Source organism: Amblyraja radiata, chromosome 18, assembly GCF_010909765.2.
Source record: "Amblyraja radiata isolate CabotCenter1 chromosome 18, sAmbRad1.1.pri, whole genome shotgun sequence".
Lineage (NCBI taxonomy): Eukaryota > Metazoa > Chordata > Chondrichthyes > Rajiformes > Rajidae > Amblyraja > Amblyraja radiata.
This window is the reverse complement of record NC_045973.1, coordinates 2,329,679-2,351,452: the sequence shown is the minus strand read 5'-3', so window position 1 is coordinate 2,351,452 and position 21,774 is coordinate 2,329,679. Positions and strand designations below refer to the sequence as shown.

Here is a 21,774-nt window from a genome sequence, read left to right as displayed (position 1 = left end):
ATCGCATCCACCGTTGATCTGTTGTGGCGGTACGCGAACTGCAGTGGGTCCAGGTTTTTGTCGAGGTAGGAGTTGATTTGCTCCATGATCAACCTCTCAAAGCACTTCTTCACCACCGGCGTTAGTGCCACTGGTCGATAGTCATTGAGGCATGTCACCTTACTCTTCTTGGGCACCGGTATAATTGATGCCCTTTTAAAGCAGGTGGGGACCTGAGACCTCAGAAGTGACAGGTTGAAAATGTCCGTAAAAACTCCCGCCAGTTGGTCCGCACAGGTTTTTAGAACACGACCGGGTATACCATCAGGTCCAGGTGCTTTTCGGGGGTTCACCCCTCTGAAGGATTTCCTGACATCGGCCTCTGTGACTGAGACTGAAATGCCATCACAGCGAATGGGGGATCGGGAAGGCACATCAGTATTCTCCCTGTCAAAGCGTGCAGTAAAACGCATTGAGCTCGTCAGGGAGTGATGTTACACCGGCATTCGAGCTGCCTCCTGGTTTCGCCTTGTAGGAGGTGATTGCATTCAGGACCCTGCCACAGCTGCCGAACATCTGTCTCGTCCTCCAGTTTGGAGCAGAAGTCCCTTTTGGCCTTTTTGATGGCCTTACCAAGGTCGTATCTGGTCTTCATGTAGGCCACTGTATCATTGGAGGTGAATGCCCTGTGTCTGGACTTCAGAAGAGTGCGGATCTCAAAGTTCATCCAAGGTTTCTGATTGGGAAACACTCAGAAGGTTTTTGTAGGGATGCAGTCCTCCACACATTTCTTTATGAAGTCTGTAACGACTGTGGCATATTCGTTCAAGTCCGTTGCCGAGTCCTTGAACATTGCCCAGTCTACAGACTCCAAACAGTCCTGGAGTTGTTCTTCTGGCCCCCCCCGATCAGCTCTGTGCTGTCCTCACTTCTGGGGGTGCGCTCTTTAATTGCTGCTTGTAGGCAGGAAGAAGCAGCACCGCGGTATGGTCGGACTTACCGAAGTGAGGGCGAGGGATAGAACGATAGGCATTCTTGATGGTGGTGTAGCAGTGGTCGAGGGTGTTAGGTCCTCTGGTGCAGCAGGAGACATGTTGGTGGAAGTTGGGGAGTGATTTCTTGAGGTTTGCCTTATTGAAGTCCCCAGCAATGGTGGTAAATGCCTCAGGGTAAGACGTCTGGTGTTTGTTGACCACGGCCTGCAGCTCCTCCAGTGCCAGACGGACGTCTGCCTGGGGTGGGATGTAGACCACGGTCAGGATAATGGAGGTGAATTCTCTCGGGAGGTAGAAGGGACGGCACTTCACCACCAGATGTTCCAGGTGTGGAGAGCAGGAGTTGGACAGGACTGCCACGTCTGAGCACCACGCAGAGTTGACCATGAGGCAGACGCCCCCTCCTCTCCCTTTCCCAGATGCCAGGGTACGGTCCATGTGGTGGATGGAGAACCCTTCAGGCTGGACTGCTGAGTCTGGGGAGCTGGGGGTGAGCCATGTCTCTGTGAAACAGAACACAGAGCATTCCCTCAGCTCCCTTTGATAAAGCAGTCTTGCCCTTAAGTCCTCCACTTTGTTTTCAAGGGACTGTACATTAGCCAGTAGGATAGTAGGGAGAGGGGGCCGAAGTCCCCTGCGCTTCATTCTGACCTGAAGTCCTGCCCGACGGCCACGTTTCCGGACACAATGGAGGCTTCCCCTTTGTTTCCAGGTACTGTACTTGCTGTACCTGCTGTTTCTGCGGACCTGCGCTGGAACGGGGATTCCCTCACAGACGGCAGCTCCAGCTCCATAACGAACGGGGGTTCCCTCAAAGTCGACAGCTCCAGCTCCGTTGTTCCTGGAAGATCCAGCCCGTCGGCTCTGGGGGTCATCCCGGGGTTTCAAGGTACAGTACCTGTGATCCACTGTGGAGTTCCACAGCCAGCGTGGGAAAATTTAAAGTCCGGGGTTCCCGCAGCTGCGGGAGATCGCGAAATTGCGAGAGCCTTGAGGTGCTCCAGCAGCTTGTCCGAAACGGCACCGATTTCTGCCGTTTTTCTGATCCAGGTGAGTTGTTGGAAGTTGTAGTTGAGCCTTTTCTTTTCCGGAGCTCCGCAAAAGTCGCTGCAGGCAGGTGCCATCTTGCATCATCTCCCGATGTTAAAGCCCCCGGCGGGCGATGGCAAGTCCCACGGCCATTAAATCTGCGCCGGGCGATATCAGGCCGTTTTCAGCCCCACAACTCGGGCGGGAGGAGCTGCCGCCGTGGGAGCTCCGGAGAGTGGTCTCCCACCAGTGACCCGCGAGCTCCCAATGTCACGGTCCACTTGAGTGATTTAAAAAAGCCGGCCCTTGGTCCTGTTGTTAGTCAGCTCACTTGGGCTGTGTTACTGGGAGAGGCAAGCCTGCCTGTGTAAGCTGCTTTATGGGAACATTGTGAAGTATGAGCTTGCACTGGTACTGGTCTGACCCAATAGCCATTAGACTGTAATTGCACTGAATTATGAAGTGAGACTGCTGGATTGTAACGCAGCTTGGAAGAGAAATACATTTAGGGTGTGACATCGAGCATTTTAATATTCTAAGAATACTGGCTAATGAATGTGGTCAAAATGGATTGATTAACCTGGGATGTAAGTGTGTGACTGTAAGCCAGAATGGATGCCAACTGTGTAGGAAGGAACTGCTGATGCTGGTTTAGACCAAACATAGACACAAAATGCAGGAATAACTCAGCAGTAACTCAACTGACAGGCAGCATCTATGGGTGGAAGGAATGGGTAATGTTTTGGGTCGAGACCCTTCTTCATACTGAGTTACTCCAGCACTTTGTGCCCTGTTGTGGAAGCATAAAATGTGGTGGCGAACCAACAAGTGGTTAGTCAGGTGTGGAGGAAGGAACTGCAGATGCTGGAGTAACTCAGTGGGTCAGGCAGCATCTGTGGAGAACATGGATAGGTGACTTTTCACAGAGTGCTGGAGTAACTCAGCGGGTCAGGCAGCATCTGTGGAGAACATGGATAGGTGACGTTTCACAGAATGCTGGAGTAACTCAGCGGGTGCAGCAGCATCTATGGAGCTAAGGAAATAGGCAACGTTTCGGGCCGAAACCCTTCCGGGTTTCAGCCCGAAACGTTGCCTATTTCCTTAGACCCACAGATGCTGCTGCACCATAACTCAGCGGGTCAGGCAGCATCTGTGGAGAACATGGATAGGTGACGTTTCACAGAGTGCTGGAGTAACTCAGCGGGTCAGGCAGCATCTGTGGAGAACATGGATAGGTGACATTTTGGGTTGGGGACCCTTCTTCAGGCTGATTGTAGGGGGGGGGGGGGGAATTTCACCTCTCATCCACCGGCCTCCACCGCCCTCTGATACAATCAATCTGAAGAAGGTCCCGACCCAGAAACTTCGCCTATCCAATTTCTCCGCAGATGCTGCCTGACCCGCTGAGATACTCCAGCGATTTGTGTCTGCAGCTATATGTGCATTCCCTCAGTTATATTGAGATGAGAATGGTATTGTATGTGAATGCACTCAATTTTAAATGTCTTAAAAAATAAAATGCACTGTTAATGATTGCATAACTTGGATGTAAAATAAAAGGGTGATTTGATTTTGTTTTCCTTACAAAACAGCTCAGTTAAAAGAAAGATGATGTTGAGTATATTTTAAGTTTGGGCAATAACGCACTTACACCCTCGTAGCTTGTCTTTTCATCTCACGTTAGATAAGGGCGGCACAGTGACGCAGAGGGTAGAGCCGCTACCTCACGGCACCAGAGTCCTCGGCCGGTCCCATCCGGACCTCGTGTGTTGTCTGTGTTGAGATTGCAGAGTTTCTCCGTGATTGCGTGGGTTTTCTCCGGGTACTTCCGTTTCCTCCCCCATCCCAAAGACGTGCAGATTTTTAGGTTAATTCCCACCTGTAAAATTGGTTTTAACGTGCAGAAATAATAGGGTGACATGGAATTAGTATGAATGGGTGATTACTGGTTAGCGTGGACTCTTTTCACACAGAGAGTGGTGAGTCTGTGGAATTCTCTGCCTCAGAGGGCAGTGGAGGCAGGTTCTCTGGATACTTTCAAGAGAGAGCTAGATAAGGCTCTTAAAAATAGCGGAGTCAGGGGATATGGGGAGAAGGCAGGAACGGGGTACTGATTGTGGATGATCAGCCATGATCACATTGAATGGTGGTGCTGGTTCGAAGGGCCGAATGGCCTACTCCTGCCCCTATTGTCCATTGTCTCAAAGGGCTGAAGGCAGCAACTATGGAGCGAAGGAATAGGCGATGGGACGTGCGGGTTTGTAGGTTGCTTGGCCTCCGCAAATTGTCCCATGTGTGTAGGGAGTGGATGAGAAAGTGAGATAGCATAGAACCCGTGTGAATGGGTGATTGATGGTCGGAGTGGGCTTGGTTGGCCGAAGGGTTTGTTTCCATGCTGTCCCTTTCAATCAATCAATCAATCAATCAATCAATCAATCAATCAATCAATCAATTATGGGTAAATACCTCCTGACCTTGAATCTAAATTTTTGACCCTGAATCTGTGCCCTTTGGTTCCAGAATTACTTAAGGAAAACACCATTTCAGCATTATGTAGAAACAAGGAGCTGCAGATGCTGGTTTACAAAAAAAGACTCAGCGGGTCAGGCAGCATCTGTGGAGAACATGGATAGGTGACGTTTCAGGTCAGGACCCATCCTGACCAGAAACGCCACCTATCCATCCTCTCCAGAGGTGCTGCCTGACCCACTGAGTTACTCCAGCACTCTGTGATTTTTTTTCAGCTTTATTCTATTTTGTATCTTCAGCCTTTTGTTTCCACAAGATCATCTCTATCTTCTAACCCTCAGAGTGTAGGCACATTCTAGATCATTTTGGACAGCTCTTGTATTTAGAATTAATCCAGAAAAAATCTTGCATGCCATTGTCTCGAAGGCAAGTTCATCTTTTCAGAGAAGAGATGATAATGGCACTGATTGTTTTATATGAGAGGTTTGTGGTTGGCCAGCGCAATGTCCAAAGATTCATTCTATTTGTCCGTTTAATCTCAAATCTTCTGTTTAATTTTTTTATTTAAAACTGTCAGTTATGATTCTGAATTAAAATTCAAGAAATCTTATGACAGTGGCTAACTCTGCCGAACGAAGATGATTTTATTTTTTTAATTGTTGGGACTGCCAAAAAAAATCTTCCTGAGTCTGCCGATGCATTTTGTGATTTGACCCATTTGCTAAGCTTAACTACGACTCCTGCTTCTAATCAATAGTTTGCTGTCGATTGATCTTTTTAGCGGAACTTCATGCTGTTGGCTTGCAGTATTGCAGCTTGCATTCTCTCTATTCATTTGTTGAATTGCAACATTCTTTTTTTATTTGTCATGCTGTTCAGCCTTTGGATGCAAGAAGATCAAAGGTTTGTGTTATGTTTGCAACAAGTTAATTTGCACAACATAAAATAATGCCGTTTGCTTTTTCTCTTGTTTTGGTGACGTGTGGTGATTTGTGACTAACTTGTTTCTGTTTGATAAAAGAATAAATGTTGATGCATTAATTATTTTAATTGGTAAGTGTATTAGATTACACCTTTCTGAGTCCCGATTACAAAAGACCTTTTTCTTGAATGCAGTAGTTATTTTAATATTTAACATCTGCATAATTGGTTATTGTGGGAATTTATAACATTGTAATTAATTCCATGCTTATTTGAAAAATGTCCTCCTTTTGAAAAATCTGAAATATTTTAGGTGTAATCTAACATCACATAATTTGTGCATCACAAGTACCATATTTGATGGACAGAGAGTTCTATCCGAGCGCGATTCATCATCGTAACAAATTACTTGTAAAACTGATGTTTTTTTACCAAAAATCGCTTCCCTGAGCCTCGATACACCTGACAATATTGATAAACTAAACAAAAATAAACCCTCCAATCTGGAAACTGACTCATTTTCAACTAAACGAAATTCACTGTGACCTTGTGAACGAGGCATGGAATATTTTATTATAGCTTGGTGCAACTATTTGCTGTCAAATATGGTACATTAGATTAGAATACTTTCATGGAAGGTGAGGAATCTACATTTATTTTTAAATGATTGGATTGGATAATCAACCGTGAAATTTGAAGACTTTTCTTAGGTTCAGCAACCTTTTCATAAAGCTTCTGTATTTTGGAAAAAATAATGAAATTCCCATTTGATCTTGCAGCATATTGGCTTGGCGGGCTTACAATTTTGACATTTCCCTTAAAATACAGGACTTAACCAATAGTTAAACAAAAATATAGGACTTAACCAATACTTAAACAATAGTTTTCAGATGCATTATATTACGTCCCAGAATAGACGATTCCATCCCTTAAGCAGACATTTAGAAGGATTTTTTTTTTGTCAGCGACTTAAAACCACATGCCGGCTGCTACTGATTCTTCTCATGTTCAAAATAGGTTATTAATTAACACACGTAAAATAGAAAAGTGTTTGCTTTCAATTGGAAGAGAGAAAAGATGGTCTCGATCAGCTGGGTCATTGTGAATTATAGTTTCCTTGAGCTGATTAGTTGCCCCATGGACAGGTGAAAAGTTTAATTGACTAGACCAGCACTTGAGTTTGACTTGCGTAAAACACAGAATGCTGGAGTAACTCGGCGGGTCAGGCAGCATCTCCAAAAGGACGTGGAGAAGCAGCATTTTGGGTTGGGACCCAGTTACTGACATCGCGATGGAGTGGGGAGAAAGCTGGAAGTGAGGCGGGGCAAGACAAATCCTTGCGAGAGGTAGATGGATATAACTGAGGGGGGTTTAATTGGCAGATGGGTGAACAAAGGCCAGAGTTGTAATGGAGACAAAATGGTGACAGATACAGAGAGAAGAGGATGGAAAAGAATGGGTCGACTGGGCTTATATTCACTGGAATTTAGAAGGATGAGAGGAGAGAAACATATAAAATCCTTAAGGGATTAGACAGGCTAGATGCAGGAAAACATGTTCCCTATGTTGGGGGAATCCAGAACCAGGGGTCACAGTTTAAGAATAAGGGAATATGCATTACATTTGACAGCATCAAAAAACTTGCTGGTAAATACTAATAAATCTTAAAGCTAAATTATTTTCAATTCTGGCAGTAACATTTTTTTTTGCAAGTATGGAAAATGCAAATGTGAAATAAGATGTGGAGGTATAAATTCTTTCAAGTATTTCCTATCTCCTCAGGCATTTTATTGAACCATCTGGTCTCCATTCTCCAAAGGGTTAGACGACCTAAGAAAAAAAAAACTTGTAGATTTCTGAATTCTTAACATGGAAATAGCGTATTTGTAAACAAAAAAAATGTGTTCACAATTGTTTTGTAGCTAAATAGGACTGTGTTTGCATAAGGACTATTATTGATTGATACTTTTTATTTTAATAATTTCTATAGCATCTACAGTTGACCATTCAAGCACTGCAAGATGAGCTCCGAACCCAGAGAGACCTGAATCACCTCCTTCAGCAGGAGAATGTCAGCAGGGGTGCAGAGCATTATACCATTGAGCTCACCGAAGAGAATTTTCGCAGGTTGCAGGCAGAACACGAACGGCAGGCCAAGGAGCTGTTTCTTTTGAGAAAGACTTTGGAGGAAATGGAGCTGAGGATCGAGACGCAGAAGCAAACGTTGAATGCCAGGGACGAGTCGATTAAGAAACTGCTGGAGATGCTGCAAAACAAGGGGTTGCCCTCTAAATCTATGGAGGAGGAACACGAGAGAAATCGGAGGATATCTGAGGCAGAATCGCAGGTCAACCATCTGGAGGTGATACTGGATCAAAAGGAGAAAGAAAATATTCACCTTCGAGAGGTAGGACTAATGTTTTATTCAATGATTGCTTTCTTCTCCAGCAGCTCCACACCTGTTACTTTACACAATCTTGCAAGTTGGTTTCTTATACTAGTAGATAGACAATAGGTGCAGGAGTAGGCCATTCGGCCCTTCGAGCCAGCACCGACATTCAATGTGATCGTGGCTGATCATCCCCAATCAGTACCCCGTTCCTGCCTTCTCCCCATATCCCCGGACTCCGCTATCTTTAAGAGCCCTATCTGGCTCTCTCTTGAAAGTATCCAGAGAACCGGCCACCACCGCCCTCTGAAGCAGAGAATTCCACAGACTCACAACTCTCTGTGTGAAAAAGTGTTTCCTCATTTCCGTTCTAAATGGCTTACTCCTTATTCTTAAACTGTGGCCCCTGGTTCTGGGCTCCCCCAACATTGGGAACATGTTTCCCGCCTCTGGTGTGTTCAAACTCTTAACAAACTTATATGTTTCAATAAGACGTCCTCTCATCCTTCTAAATTCCAGAGTGTACAAGCCCAGCTGCTCCATTCTCTCAGCATATGTCAGTCCCGCCATCCCGGGAATTAACCCTGTAAACCTACGCTGCACTCCCTCAATAGCAAGAATGTCCTTCCTCAAATTTGGAGACCAAAACTGCACACAATACTCCAGGTATGATCTCACTAGGGCCCTGTACAACTGCAGATGGACTTCTTTGCTCCTATACTATAGAGTTAGATAGAGCTCTAGGGGCTAGTGGAGTCAAGGGATATGGGGAGAAGGCAGGCACGGGTTATTGATAGGGGACGATCAGCCATGATCACAATGAATGGCGGTGCTGGCTCGAATAGCCTCCTCCTGCACCTATTTTGTATGTTTCTATGTTTCAATACTAATTGGAGCAAAGGAACTGCAAAAGTTCTAATCCTGAAAGAAAACAAACGCAGAAGGTCCGCATTAGAGCAACCCACATCAGGAGGATAAAAAGAGTCAACATTTTGGGTGAAGAACTGGAAAAGTGTGAATGCACACTCACGTTGAAGAGACGGGGAAGGGGGAAGATTGTGATAGGATGATCAAGATAATCATGACTTTAAGAGACAGCAATTGGAGATGGAAAATCAAAAAGAAACTAATTTAATTAAATCGAAGTATTCAATTCATTTTGAAACAAAACATTGAAACAGAGGTACACGCATCTGTGGAGTGGCAGGAAGTAGAGCATGTGGTACCAGTAGGTACAGTAATGGCAGAGACAAGGACAGGAAAGGTCTGGAGTGATGTAGGCCAGACTCGGGCAAGTGGGAGGAAGTAGAGCATGTGGTACCAGTAGGTACAGTAATGACAGAGACAAGGACAGGAAAGGTCTGGAGTGATGTAGGCCGAACTCGGGCAAGTGGGACGAGCTGGGTAAAGCAACTTTGTGGGCATGGATGAGTGGGGATGAAGGCCCTGTTTCTGTGCCATGTAGCTCAATGACTCGGTGGCGAGGGGGCACAAATGGAGTGGCTGTTTCAAATGAAATGATGTGGTTTTCAATGAAGGTGAGGTGCCATTACCAAAACTTACATTGGCAGTTTCCAGGAGCAATGTAGGAGGCCAAACACCGAGAAATCAGAATGCCAATTGGCCATTGACGTGGGTCATACTTGTAGAACAGGTGGATGTCTATAAAGTGCGTGTCCAATCTGCACTTGGTTGCTCTAGTTTGAGTACAACACACGGTATACTATTTTAAATACCAAGCGTTAGTGTTTTGTGTCTTTTTTAAATTTTCTGTTGCTTAATATGAAAGGTGTTCTCCTCCTCCTGCTGAAATAACTAAAATAACAGATTCACCTTTAAATGATTTCAAGAATCCTTGGCTTCTGTTCATCCATTGTCAGTTGTGCAGAGACAGGATGTTTTAAAATTAGAGGGCGGGGAAGATAGAACACGCACCAATACAGCACAAGAACAGGCCCACCAGTCCACAATGTCTGTACCGAATATGATGCCAGGTTAGACTGAATCTCATCTGCCTGTACGTGACACATCTCCATCACAAATGTGCCTGGGTGCTAAATGCCACTTAGACACCAAAAGCTGCTGCTGGCTCCAGTTAAAACATAGAAACATAGAAACATAGAACATAGGCGCAGGAGTAGGCCATTCGGCCCTTCGAGCCTGCACCGCCATTCAATATGATCATGGCTGATCATCCAACTCAGTATCCTGTACCTGCCTTCTCTCCATACCCCCTGATCCCTTTAGCCACAAGGGCCACATCTAACTCCCTCTTAAATATAGCCAATGAACCGACCTCAACTAGGCAGAGAATTCCACAGATTCACCACTCTCTGTGTGAAAAATGTTTTCCTCATCTCGGTCCTAAAAGATTTCCCCCTTATCCTTAAACTCTGACCCCTTGTTCTGGAAAACTTATGAAATAGGAGCCATCTGATTCAGTAACTGAAGGGCCTGTCCCACTTGGCCGTCATTTGCACGCCATTTACGCGACCAGGTAGCGCGTGGGTAGCGCGGGACGGGCGCATGGAGTGGCATGGAGGAGTGTGGAGTTGCGTGCGGTATCGCGCAGCGCTCCAGGATTTAGTGTTGCACGAAATCTTCGCACGCCACCGGCCAGTCGTGTAAATGACAGCCAAGTGGGACAGCCAAGTGGGACAGCCAAGTGGGACGCAACGTCTCACCTCCAACAGCAGCAGAAGCAGGCAAGCGATCGCCGAGCTCGGCCTGGGGCTCACGGCCGTTGCGGATCCGGATCCGCGCCCACTCCTACTCCCGGAGCGGGGCCAAGACGATTGGAGATAGACAGGAGTAACTCAGCGGGACTGGCAGCATCTCTGGAGAGAAGCAATGGGTGAAGTTTCGGGTCGAGACCCTTCTTCAGACTCCACAAGTATTGGGGAAGTTGGGACTTGACTAATGACTAGTCGGTGCATGGTGAATTGTTAATTTTAAATCTGTGATTGATTTATTTTACTCAATGATGTTACGTTCCTGTAATATTGAATGGGGATCTATTTTGTGACAGGCTCCAGCACACCAGATGTACTTGCATTACTTCAGACATGAGATCAGCCTCTTCTGGGGCAGAAAATGTGCAGTGCCGATGGTCGAAAAATAAATACCAAGTGAACCGCAGAGCTTGGGAACACAAGATAGCATTGGTCTAACGAGTTAAAAAACACATGTAAACTGCTGACAGACACACGGTGCTGGAGTAACTCAGCGGGTCAGGCAGCATCTGTGGAGAACATGGACAGGTGACGTTTCACAGAGTGCTGGAGTAACTCAGCGGGTCAGGCAGCATCTGTGGAGAACATGGATAGGTGACGTTTCACAGAGTGCTGGAGTAACTCAGCGGGTCAGGCAGCATCTGTGGAGAACATGGATAGGTGATGTTTCACAGAGTGCTGGAGTAACTCAGTGGGTCAGGCAGCATCTGTGGAGAAAAAGTTTGCTAACTTCACTACTAGCTTCCACCCTGCACTCAAATTCACCTGGACCATCTCCGACACCTCCCTCCCCTTTCTTGATCTCGCCGACTCCATCACAGGAGATAGACGATAGACTGAGATTATCTCCAGAGATACTGTCTGTCCCGCTGAGTTACTCCAGCGCTTTGTGTCATAGTCGCAGCAGGTCGCCGAAAAGTCTTTGGGCGACTACTCACGACCATACAGGCGTCACCCCGTGACATGTCGCGGCTATGATGGGTGCCGGCAAGCCGCCAAAAACAAGCGCGTAAGTGGGACAGGCCCTGAAGCCTTTCCTGACCTTATTCTGATGAAACTAAAAGAGATGCACCCATTAATAGCTTGAATACCGTATTTAGTTTGTGATTGAATGAAGAAATGCAATGAAACAGGCTGCTCCCTGAAGTTAGGCCGCACCCATTTGGAAAGGAGTCTGTCTTTGTCATGTTTTCCTTTGCCGCTACTTCAAAGTGTTTCAGCAGAAGGACACAGTGACATTTTATTGAAGCTTTCTGACGTGTGAACATTTAAACTGTTTTATGGAAGGTCTTGCATAAAAATAATTTTGTTTCAAGCAAGTATTTTTAAAGCTTTTTCCGTGACACTAGGTGGCACTTATGTCCATCCTGAGCATTCCAAAGATTTTAAAGCACAGGATTTATTTGCTTGTTGATGGAATAGCGTGTGTAGCTATTCACAATTGGTTATATTTTTAATTTGAAGGTTTTCTGATGTATGGTTCTGCTGAATTGGATAATTTGAATTGGAGTTTTAAAGATATATACTCAATTTCAGTTCTGTGCATTAATGCACTGGTGTACTTTTGCTATTGTTGTACTTGCAATCATGAAGAAGTAAATGCAAGAGAAGATTTAAAGCGAATGGTTTTAGTAGGAAGGTAGGGTTGCCACCTGTCCCATATTAGCCGGGACATCCGTATATTGGGCTAAATTGGTTTGTCCCATACGGGACCACCCTTGTCCTGTGTTTGACTGCTACTACTCTGGTCGAGGGGACTGTCGGGTCGGAGCACCTCGTCCGGCCCCGCCTCACGAGGAAACACTTTTTCTCACAGAGAGTTGAATGTCTGTGGAATTCTCTGCCTCAGAGGGCGGTGGAGGCAGGTTCTCTGGATGCTCTCAAGAGAGAGCTAGATAGGGCTCTTAAAGATAGCGGAGTCAGGGGATATGGGGAGAAGGCAAGGAACTGATTGTGGACTTTGGAAGGAGTAGGAGGGGGACCCACAGCCCCATTTATATCAATGGGTCGATGGTTGAAAGGGTCAAGAACTTCAAATTCCTGGGCGTGCACATCTCTGAAGATCTTTCCTGGTCCGAGAACACTAACGCAATTATCAAAAAAGCTCATCAGCGCCTCTACTTCCTGAGAAGATTACGGAGAGTCGGATTGTCAAGGAAGACTCTCTCTAACTTCTACAGGTGCACAGTCGAGAGCATACTGACCGGTTGCATCGTGGCTTGGTTCGGCAATTTGAGCGCCCTGGAGAGGAAAAGACTACAAAAAGTAGTAAACACTGCCCAGTCCATCATCGGCTCTGACCTTCCTTCCATCGAGGGGATTTATCGCAGTCGCTGCCTCAAAAAGGCTGGCAGTATCATCAAAGACCCACACCATCCTGGCCACACACTCATCTCCCTGCTACCTTCAGGTAGAAGGTACAGGAGCCTGAAGACTGCAACAACCAGGTTCAGGAAAAGCTACTTCCCCTCAGCCATCAGGCTATTAAACCTGGCTCGGACTAAACTCTGATTATTAGCAACCACTTTCTGTTATTTGCACTTTACCAGTTTATTTATTCATGTGTGTATATATTTATATTATGGTATATGGACACATTTATCTGTTTTGTAGTAAATGCCTACTATTTTCTGTGTGCTTAAGCAAAGCAAGAATTTCATTGTCCTATACAGGGACACATGACAATAAACTCACGAACTTGAACTTGAACTTGGCAGGAATGGGGTACTGATTGTGGATGATCAGCCATGATCACATTGAATGACAGTGCTGGCTCGAAGGGCCGAATGGCCTCCTCCTGCACCTATTGTCTATTGTCTATTCACCTTAAACCTATGTCCTCTGGTTCTCGATTCACCTAGTCTGGGCAAGAGACTGTGCATCTACCAGATCTATTTGTTTCATGATTTTATACACCTCAATAAGATCACCCCGCATCCTGCTGTGCTCCAAGGAATGGAGACCCAGCCTGCTCAACCTCTCCCTCTAGCTCAAACCCGCTAGTCCAGGCAACATCCTCGTAAATCTTCTCTGCACCCTCTCCATTTGTGATAAGGCCAGAGGATTTCAAGCAAGAACGTAGAACGGTACAGCACCAGAACAGACCCTTCGGCCCACATCGTCCGCGTCTGGTTCACGATGTCCAGAGTATTTGTGACCCGCCTGCACTGTGAGGCAGCAGCCCCACCCGCTGCGCCACCGCGCCGCGCTCCAGGGCTTCACCTTCCACTAAATCATGTTGCAGGAAATCACTTTGGGAAGAGTTTTCGAGTGACGCAGTGCGGGGTCACCTGTAACTGATTTGTGTACTTCATGGAGATTGCTGGATCAGGTTTTTTTTTTAAGAAGGAACTGCAGATGCTGGAAAATCGAAGGTAGACAAAAATGCTGGAGAAACTCAGCGGGTGAGGCAGCATCTATGGAAATAGGCAACGTTTCCTATTTCCTTCGCTCCCTAGATGGAGAAACTCATCGGGTGCAGCAGCATCTATGGAAATAGGCAACGTTTCGGGCCGAAACCCTCTGGGTTTCGGCCCGAAAACGTTGCCTATTTCCTTCGCTGCACCCGCTGAGTTTCTCCAGCACTTTTGTCCACGTCAGGTTTTTTTTGTTGCTTTCACCCTTTGGATTCACGTCTTGTTTTGAAATGTTATCCTTCAAGTTCCACTTTAAGCGGCATCGTGCAAGGTCGTCATCTTGATGGATTTATTTCCCTTTTGGCTGCGTTCTCATCTTTGGTTAATTTTGTCAGGGAGTGCGTTGAGATTTAAGTAGTATTTCAGCTTATTAATTAATGGGGACTCTCGGTTTGACTTCCAAATTCCAAATATTAAGGCACCAGAGGATTAGGGGAAACTTTTTACTTCAAACCATCAAAGCCAAAAATACCACTCTCTCAAAAGCTTTCCTTCACAAAAATGATTATTTTGATTTTTGACTTGTTTGGAATTCATCTTGTACAAAAATGCATAATTCAGCGCTCCATTGGGCAGAACTGTGTATAATTAATATATGTCAACTTTATATTTGTGCCGGACATTAATTACATTTTAAGTAAATTGTTTAACCTTCCTGTGATGAAATCCAGTTGTAATTTTATAATACTGAAGTGCACTCTGCAATTTATAGATTAAATTTGCTCAACTTTGTGACATGATAGAAATTCTCTTTTTTTCGGGAAATTATAATCCTTCAAAAATGTCTCTTTTTTCAGGGCCTACTTTCATTGTTGCTAATTTTAAAGTAACAGTCGCTGCCTTCATTCATCATTCCATGTTATCCTTAATAATTCTCTCCATCGTGCCGCTCACTATTACTGACATCGGTCGTGTCATTTCTGCTGATCGCGTTTCTTGATCGCCGAATGTTCTTGTCACGAGCCTCCGTTTCACCGTGAATTAAACCTGATCGCCCTTTGTGCGAACCTTTGTATTCCATCTCCTTTACATGCTTGCCTGAACTCATGCTCATTTGCCCCTTCCTATCCCTGCCCCCCCCTTCACAAAGCAAGCTAATGTTCTCACCCCTTTTCCAGCTTTATCCCCCCCCCCCCACCCCACCCCACCGCACTATAATCAGTCTGGAAAAGGATCCTGACCCAGGACATTAACTGTCCATTCCCTCCAGAGATGCTGCCTGACATGCTGAGTTATTCCAGCACTTTGTGTTTTAAGCAATTGCCTTGATGGGTCTCTTGTGTATACCTCTTGTCTACTGCCTCAGTGTCATCTACTGTTCTTTCAATTCTACAATCATAAACTATTTAACTTGAGGATGATTTTGCTTATGCCAAGGAAGATGTTTAGTGAACTGCAGGCAAAAATGGTATTTCACAGCACTTGGGTACATGTAACAATAAAGTACCATTGATGCAAAGACACAGACCATTGTAGTTTATAGTTGAGGTCAGTGTTCTGCAGTGTTCAAGAGTCCAATGGTTGTTGGGAAGAAGCTGTTCTTGAACCTTAGACAGGCACAAACAGCTGGAGTAACTCAGCGGGACAGGCAGCATCTCTGGAGAGAAGGAATGGGTGATGAATGGTTTTGTGTCTATCTTTGGTTTAAACCAGCATCTGCAGTCCCTTCCTACACTATTCTTGGACCTGGTGGTGGTGGTTTTCCGACTCCTTTACCAACTTCTCAATGGAAGCAGTGAAACGAGATGTTGGTCTCAGATGATGCTGGCTGTCTTTCTGAGGCAGCCCCTTCTGTAGATCCCTTCGACAGTGGGGAGGTCCTGTAGCTTCCCAGTCAGTGAGGTTAGGTAGCCTAAAGGACCTGTCCCACTTACATGTCCTTGGCACGCAAATTGCGCGACCTCGTGGTCGCGTTGAGCCGCGACGGTCCCGCGAAGGCGCGCGATTTAATGCGTACGTACAGTCGTCTGGAGCGCATGACGTCATTTGAAGATGGACACAAAGCTGGAGTAACTCAGCGGGTCCAGCAGCATCTCTGGACAGAAGCAATGGGTGACGTTTCTTCAGACTGAAAAGAAGGGTCTTGACCCGAAACGTCACCCATTGCTTCTCTCCAGAGATGCTGCCGGTCCCGCTAAGTTACTCCTGCATTTTGTGTCCATCTTCAATTTACTTGGCCCCGCTCTGGGAGTAGGAGTGCGGGCGGTTCCGAACAGCAACAGCCGTGAGCCCCTGGCCGAGCTCGGCGATCGTTTGCCTGCTTCTGCTGCTGTTGGAGGTGAGACGTTGCATCGCGCCAGGGTCTTGGGCCTGTCCCATTTGGGCCGTCAGTTCCGCGACAGGCCGTTGGCGGGCAAAGGTCTCGCTCGCTACAAAAATATTGGAGCACTGCGCGATGTCGCGCCCAACTACATACCCCTCCGCGCTTCACAGTGGGACCGGCCCCGCGTGGCCACACGATGCCCGTGCGCCTCAATGCGACCACGAGGTTGCGTAAATTGCGTGCCAAGGACACGTAAGTGGGACAGGCCCTTAATCGCAATGCATTCCGCATGCACACTGAGGATTATAAAACACTGACAGGCAGTCGATGCTGAAGGCTCTTTCACTCAGTTCCCCGCACGAACGTACACAAAAACAGGGGCGGCAGATGTAGATTGCATCGTTTTCTTGAAGCATTGGCTTGACATTAAATAAAAATCTCTTGCTCATATGATTTATGTTGGGTTACATGTGCTATCTCCTGCATAAGCTCATGCTCTGAAACATCCATCTATATATAACATGACTTGATCTGTCCCTACAGGGTAAATTCAATAAAGCACTGCAAAAGGAAAATATAGAAAAAGGTCATTTAAAGTTGAGGCCAATTGTGTCATTACTCCCTGAGGCCATTGCGAAATGATAATATTTTAATAACTGCTGCAAGTGTGTGTGTATTCATTAAAGTTTCAGATTTAGGCGTTGGTAGATTTTTAACTTTTGCCCTTGGGTATCTCCAACTTGCTGTTAGCTAGAACCACACCTCCATACCTTAGCTGTGAACTCTATGCTGCAACTTCCCCATCTCCAGGTTGTGTGTGATTTGTGCTCTGTCTACAATCTGGTTGAGATCATGTCAAACTCCGTTATTGAGTGCGCTGCAATGTAATCTCAACATTTGTGACTGATTTTAAACAAATTGCGCCGTCGAGCTTTCGCCGAAATCTGTACATTCTCCCCCAACACCTTCCAGTGTGCTGAGTGAATGTTTACTGCATGAGATACTAGGTACAGTATGAAAGAACATTTAATTTTGATCAGAAAGCCCTTTTTATCCATTCTCTCTCTCTCTCTCTGAATGTGTAGGAAAGGCTGGTTTACATCGAAGTGGAGAACTTAAGGGCAAGACTGCTTTATCAAAGGGAGCTGAGGGAATGCTCTGTGTTCTGTTTCACAGAGACATGGCTCACCCCCAGCTCCCCAGACTCAGCGGTCCAGCCTGAAGGGTTCTCCATCCACCGCATGGACCGTACCCTGGCATCTGGGAAAGGGAGAGGAGGGGGCGTCTGCCTCATGGTCAACTCTGCGTGGTGTTCAGACGTGGCAGTCCTGTCCAACTCCTGCTCTCCACACCTGGAACATCTGGCGGTGAAGTGCCGTCCCTTCTACCTCCCGAGAGAATTCACCTCCGTTATCCTGACCGCGGTCTACATCCCACCCCAGGCAGACGTCCGTCTGGCACTGGAGGAGCTGCAGGCCGTGGTCAACAAACACCAGACGTCTTACCCCGAGGCATTTACCACCATTGCTGGGGACTTCAATAAGGCGAACCTCAAGAAATCACCCCCCAACTTCCACCAACATGTCTCCTGCTGCACCAGAGGACCTAACACCCTCGACCACTGCTACACCACCATTAAGAATGCCTATCGTTCTATCCCTCGCCCTCACTTCGGTAAGTCCGACCATACCGCGGTGCTGCTTCTTCCTGCCTACAGGCAGCAATTGAAGAGCGCACCCCCAGAAGTGAGGACAGTACGGAGCTGGTCGGGGGGGGGGGGGGGGGGGGGGGGGGGCAGAGGAACAACTCCAGGACTGTTTGGAGTCTGTAGACTGGGCAATGTTCAAGGACTCGGCAACGGACTTGAACGAATATGCCACAGTCGTTACAGACTTCATAAAGAAATGTGTGGAGGACTGCATCCCTACAAAAACCTTCCGAGTGTTTCCCAATCAGAAACCTTGGATGAACTTTGAGATCCGCACTCTCCTGAAGTCCAGACACAGGGCATTCACTTCCAATGATACAGTGGCCTACATGAAGACCAGATACGACCTTGGTAAGGCCATCAAAAAGGCCAAAAGGGACTTCTGCTCCAAACTGGAGGACGAGACAGATGTTCGGCAGCTGTGGCAGGGTCTGAATGCAATCACCTCCTACAAGGCAAAACCAGGAGGCAGCTCAAATGTCGGTGAAACATCACTCCCTGACGAGCTCAATGCGTTTTACGCACGGTTCAATAGGGAGAATACTGATGTGCCTTCCCGATCCCCCATTCGCTGTGATGGCATTTCAGTCTCAGTCACGGAGGCTGATGTCAGGAAATCCTTCAGAGCGGTGAACCCCCGAAAAGCACCTGGACCTGATGGTATACCCGGTCGTGTTCTAAAAACCTGTGCGGACCAACTGGCGGGAGTTTTTACGGACATTTTCAACCTCTCACTTCTGAGGTCTGAGGTCCCCACCTGCTTTAAAAGGGCATCAATTATACCGGTGCCCAAGAAGAGTAAGGTGACGTGCCTCAATGACTATCGACCAGTGGCACTAACGCCGGTGGTGATGAAGTGCTTTGAGAGGTTGATCATGGAGCAAATCAACTCCTACCTCAACAAAAACCTGGACCCTCTGCAGTTCGCGTACCGCCACAACAGATCAACGGTGGATGCGATCTCGCTGGCCCTCCACTCCGCACTGGACCACTTGGACAACAAAAACTCATATGTCAGGCTGTTATTCATTGATTACAGCTCGGCATTTAACACAATCATCCCCTCCAAACTGGTTACCAAACTCGCAGAACTGGGTCTCTGCGCATCCCTCTGCAACTGGATCCTCGACTTCCTCGTCCACAGACCACAGTCTGTTCGTATTGGTGGAAATGTGTCAGCCTCAATAACAATCAGCACGGGAGCACCTCAAGGCTGCGTGCTCAGCCCCCTGCTGTACTCACTCTATACCCAAGACTGCGTAGCGAACCACAGTGCGAACTCCATCATCAAGTTCGCTGACGACACCACTATTGTGGGGCGTATCACTAATGGGGATGAGTCAGAGTATAGAAGAGAGATCGAGCAACTGTCCATATGGTGCCAGTGCAATAACCTGGCCCTCAACACCAGCAAAACCAAGGAACTGATTGTGGACTTTGGAAGGAGTAGGAGGGGGACCCACAGCCCCATTTATATCAACGGGTCGATGGTTGAAAGGGTCAAGAACTTCGACTTCCTGGGCGTGCACATCTCTGAAGATCTTTCCTAGTCCGAGAACACTAACGCAATTATCAAAAAAGCTCATCAGCGCCTCTACTTCCTGAGAAGATTACGGAGAGTCGGATTGTCAAGGAAGACTCTCTCTAACTTCTACAGGTGCACAGTAGAGAGCATGCTGACCGGTTGCATCGTGGCTTGGTTCGGCAATTTGAGCGCCCTGGAGAGGAAAAGACTACAAAAAGTAGTAAACACTGCCCAGTCCATCATCGGCTCTGACCTTCCTTCCATCGAGGGGATTTATCGCAGTCGCTGCCTCAAAAAGGCTGGCAGTATCATCAAAGACCCACACCATCCTGGCCACACACTCATCTCCCTGCTACCTTCAGGTAGAAGGTACAGGAGCCTGAAGACTGCAACAACCAGGTTCAGGAATAGCTACTTCCCCTCAACCATCAGGCTATTAAACCTGGCTCGGACAAAACTCTGATTATTAACAAACACTTTCTGTTGTTTGCACTTTACCAGTTTATTTATTCATGTGTGTATATATTTATATCATGGTATATGGACACACTTATCTGTTTTGTAGTAAATGCCTACTATTTTCTGTGTGCTTAAGCAAAGCAAGAATTTCATTGTCCTATACAGGGACACATGACAATAAACTCACTTGAACTTGAAGTTGAACACAAAATACTGGAGTAACGGAGATGCGGAAAAACTTTTTCACACAGAGAGTTTGTGAGTGTGCAATTCTCCGCCTCAGAGGGCGGCGGAGGCCGGTTCTCTGGATGCTTTCAAGAGAGGGTTAGATAGGGCTCTTAAAGATAGCGGAGTCAGGGGATATGGGGAGAAGGCAGGAACGGGGCACTGATTGTGGATGATCAGCCATGATCACATTGAATGGCGGTGCTGTGGGGAACGTGACGGGGAGCGTTTATTTACTTTATTCGTGATTTTGTATTCTTTTTCCCCCTTGAGAGAGGGACACTGATAAAGACGGCAGAAGAAAATTCCTCTTACTCCGGGAAATAACTTTAGGTTCTGAATCGGCCGGTTAAATTAAATTATTAAGAAACAGAAGTTAGTAAGTGAGGAAACGTCGCGGTAGAGCTACAAGGAACAGCAGACGCTGGGAGTCATGAGCAAAGTGTTGGAGGAATTCTCAGCAGGTCAAACAGCTTCTGGGGAGAGAATGGGTTGGCAAAGTTTTGGGTCGGGAGCCTTCCTCAGACATGGGCGGAAATCCTGGGAGGGGGGGCGGGGGGGGGGCCCTGTCCAACACCCCCCCCCCCTTGTTTTGATGGGTGGGGGACAATCACCTCCATGTTTGGTGACCTGGGCACTACAGCCAATCCCAAGTTGGCTCGCCAGCCCTGGCACTGGTTGTAGCGCCCAGGTCTCGACCCGAAACGTCGCCTATTTCCTTCGCTCCATAGATGCTGCCTCACCCGCTGAGTTTCTCCAGCATTTTTGTCTACCTACAATATTTAAATGTCTGTAATGAGGTAGTCGGGACGGAAATAGGCAACGTTTCGGGCCGAAACCCGAAAGGGTTTCGACCCGAAACGTTGCCTATTTCCTTCGCTCCACAGATGCTGCCTCACCCGCTGAGTTTCTCCAGCATTTTTGTCTACCTTCAATTTTCCAGCATCTGCAGTTCCTTCCTAAACAAGCATTTCCTGGTGGTGGTTTTAGTGACACTGATAGATGTTTTCGACCAGAGGGCCCACTACCGTAGCAGTCTGAAAACCTGTTCTGGATTGCGATGCTTAGTTCCAGGATTTCAAGGATGCATCTTGAGGCTAAATCAGTCATAGTGCAACTACATTGTGGCAGGCAGCTTGAATAGTTTTTTAAAGTTACCATTTACGATGAGACAGCTGGAGACACCAGCCTGCGTCTACACTTCTCTGCAGAAGGTTTACTTGTGTGTTATGTCTGGCTTTGTCTCGGCCAAGGTAATGCAAGTATTTCAAATGTGATAAATTATCTGCAGATCATACAAGAGTGAGTTTGGGGCCAGTGAAGGGGGAAGGAAATTGGACGAGAGCTATGGGTAGGGTTAAGCTGATTCCACTATTATAGACATAGACAATAGGTGCAGGAGTAGGCCATTTGGCCCTTCGAGCCAGCACCGCCATTCAATGTGATCATGGCTGATCATCCCCAATCAGTACCCCGTACCTGCCTTCTCCCCATATCCCCTGACTCTGCTATTCTTAAGAGCCCTATCTAGCTCTCTCTTGAAAGCATCCAGAGAACCTGCCTCCACCACCCTCTGAGACGGAGAATTCCACAGACTCACAACTCTCTGTGAGAAAAAGTGTTTCCTCATCTCCATTCTAAATGGCTTACTCCTCATTCTTAAA

General features: G+C 46.8%; 1 protein-coding gene across 8 annotated transcripts in view; it reads left to right on the top strand.

Annotated features, from left to right (window-relative positions):
• erc2 (ELKS/RAB6-interacting/CAST family member 2) overlaps positions 1 to 21,774 on the top strand; it is a 569,575-nt gene that overhangs the window by 58,244 nt on the left and 489,557 nt on the right. For 5 of the 8 annotated variants that reach the window (XM_033036569.1, XM_033036567.1, XM_033036568.1 and 2 more), the window contains exon 4: positions 7,384 to 7,800. In XM_033036569.1, the coding sequence (XP_032892460.1) occupies positions 7,384 to 7,800 (417 nt within the window). Of the gene's footprint in view, positions 1 to 5,351; positions 5,376 to 7,383; positions 7,801 to 21,774 lie in introns of all 8 variants that reach the window. The other 3 variants (XM_033036565.1, XM_033036564.1, XM_033036563.1) reach the window with 1 other exon arrangement.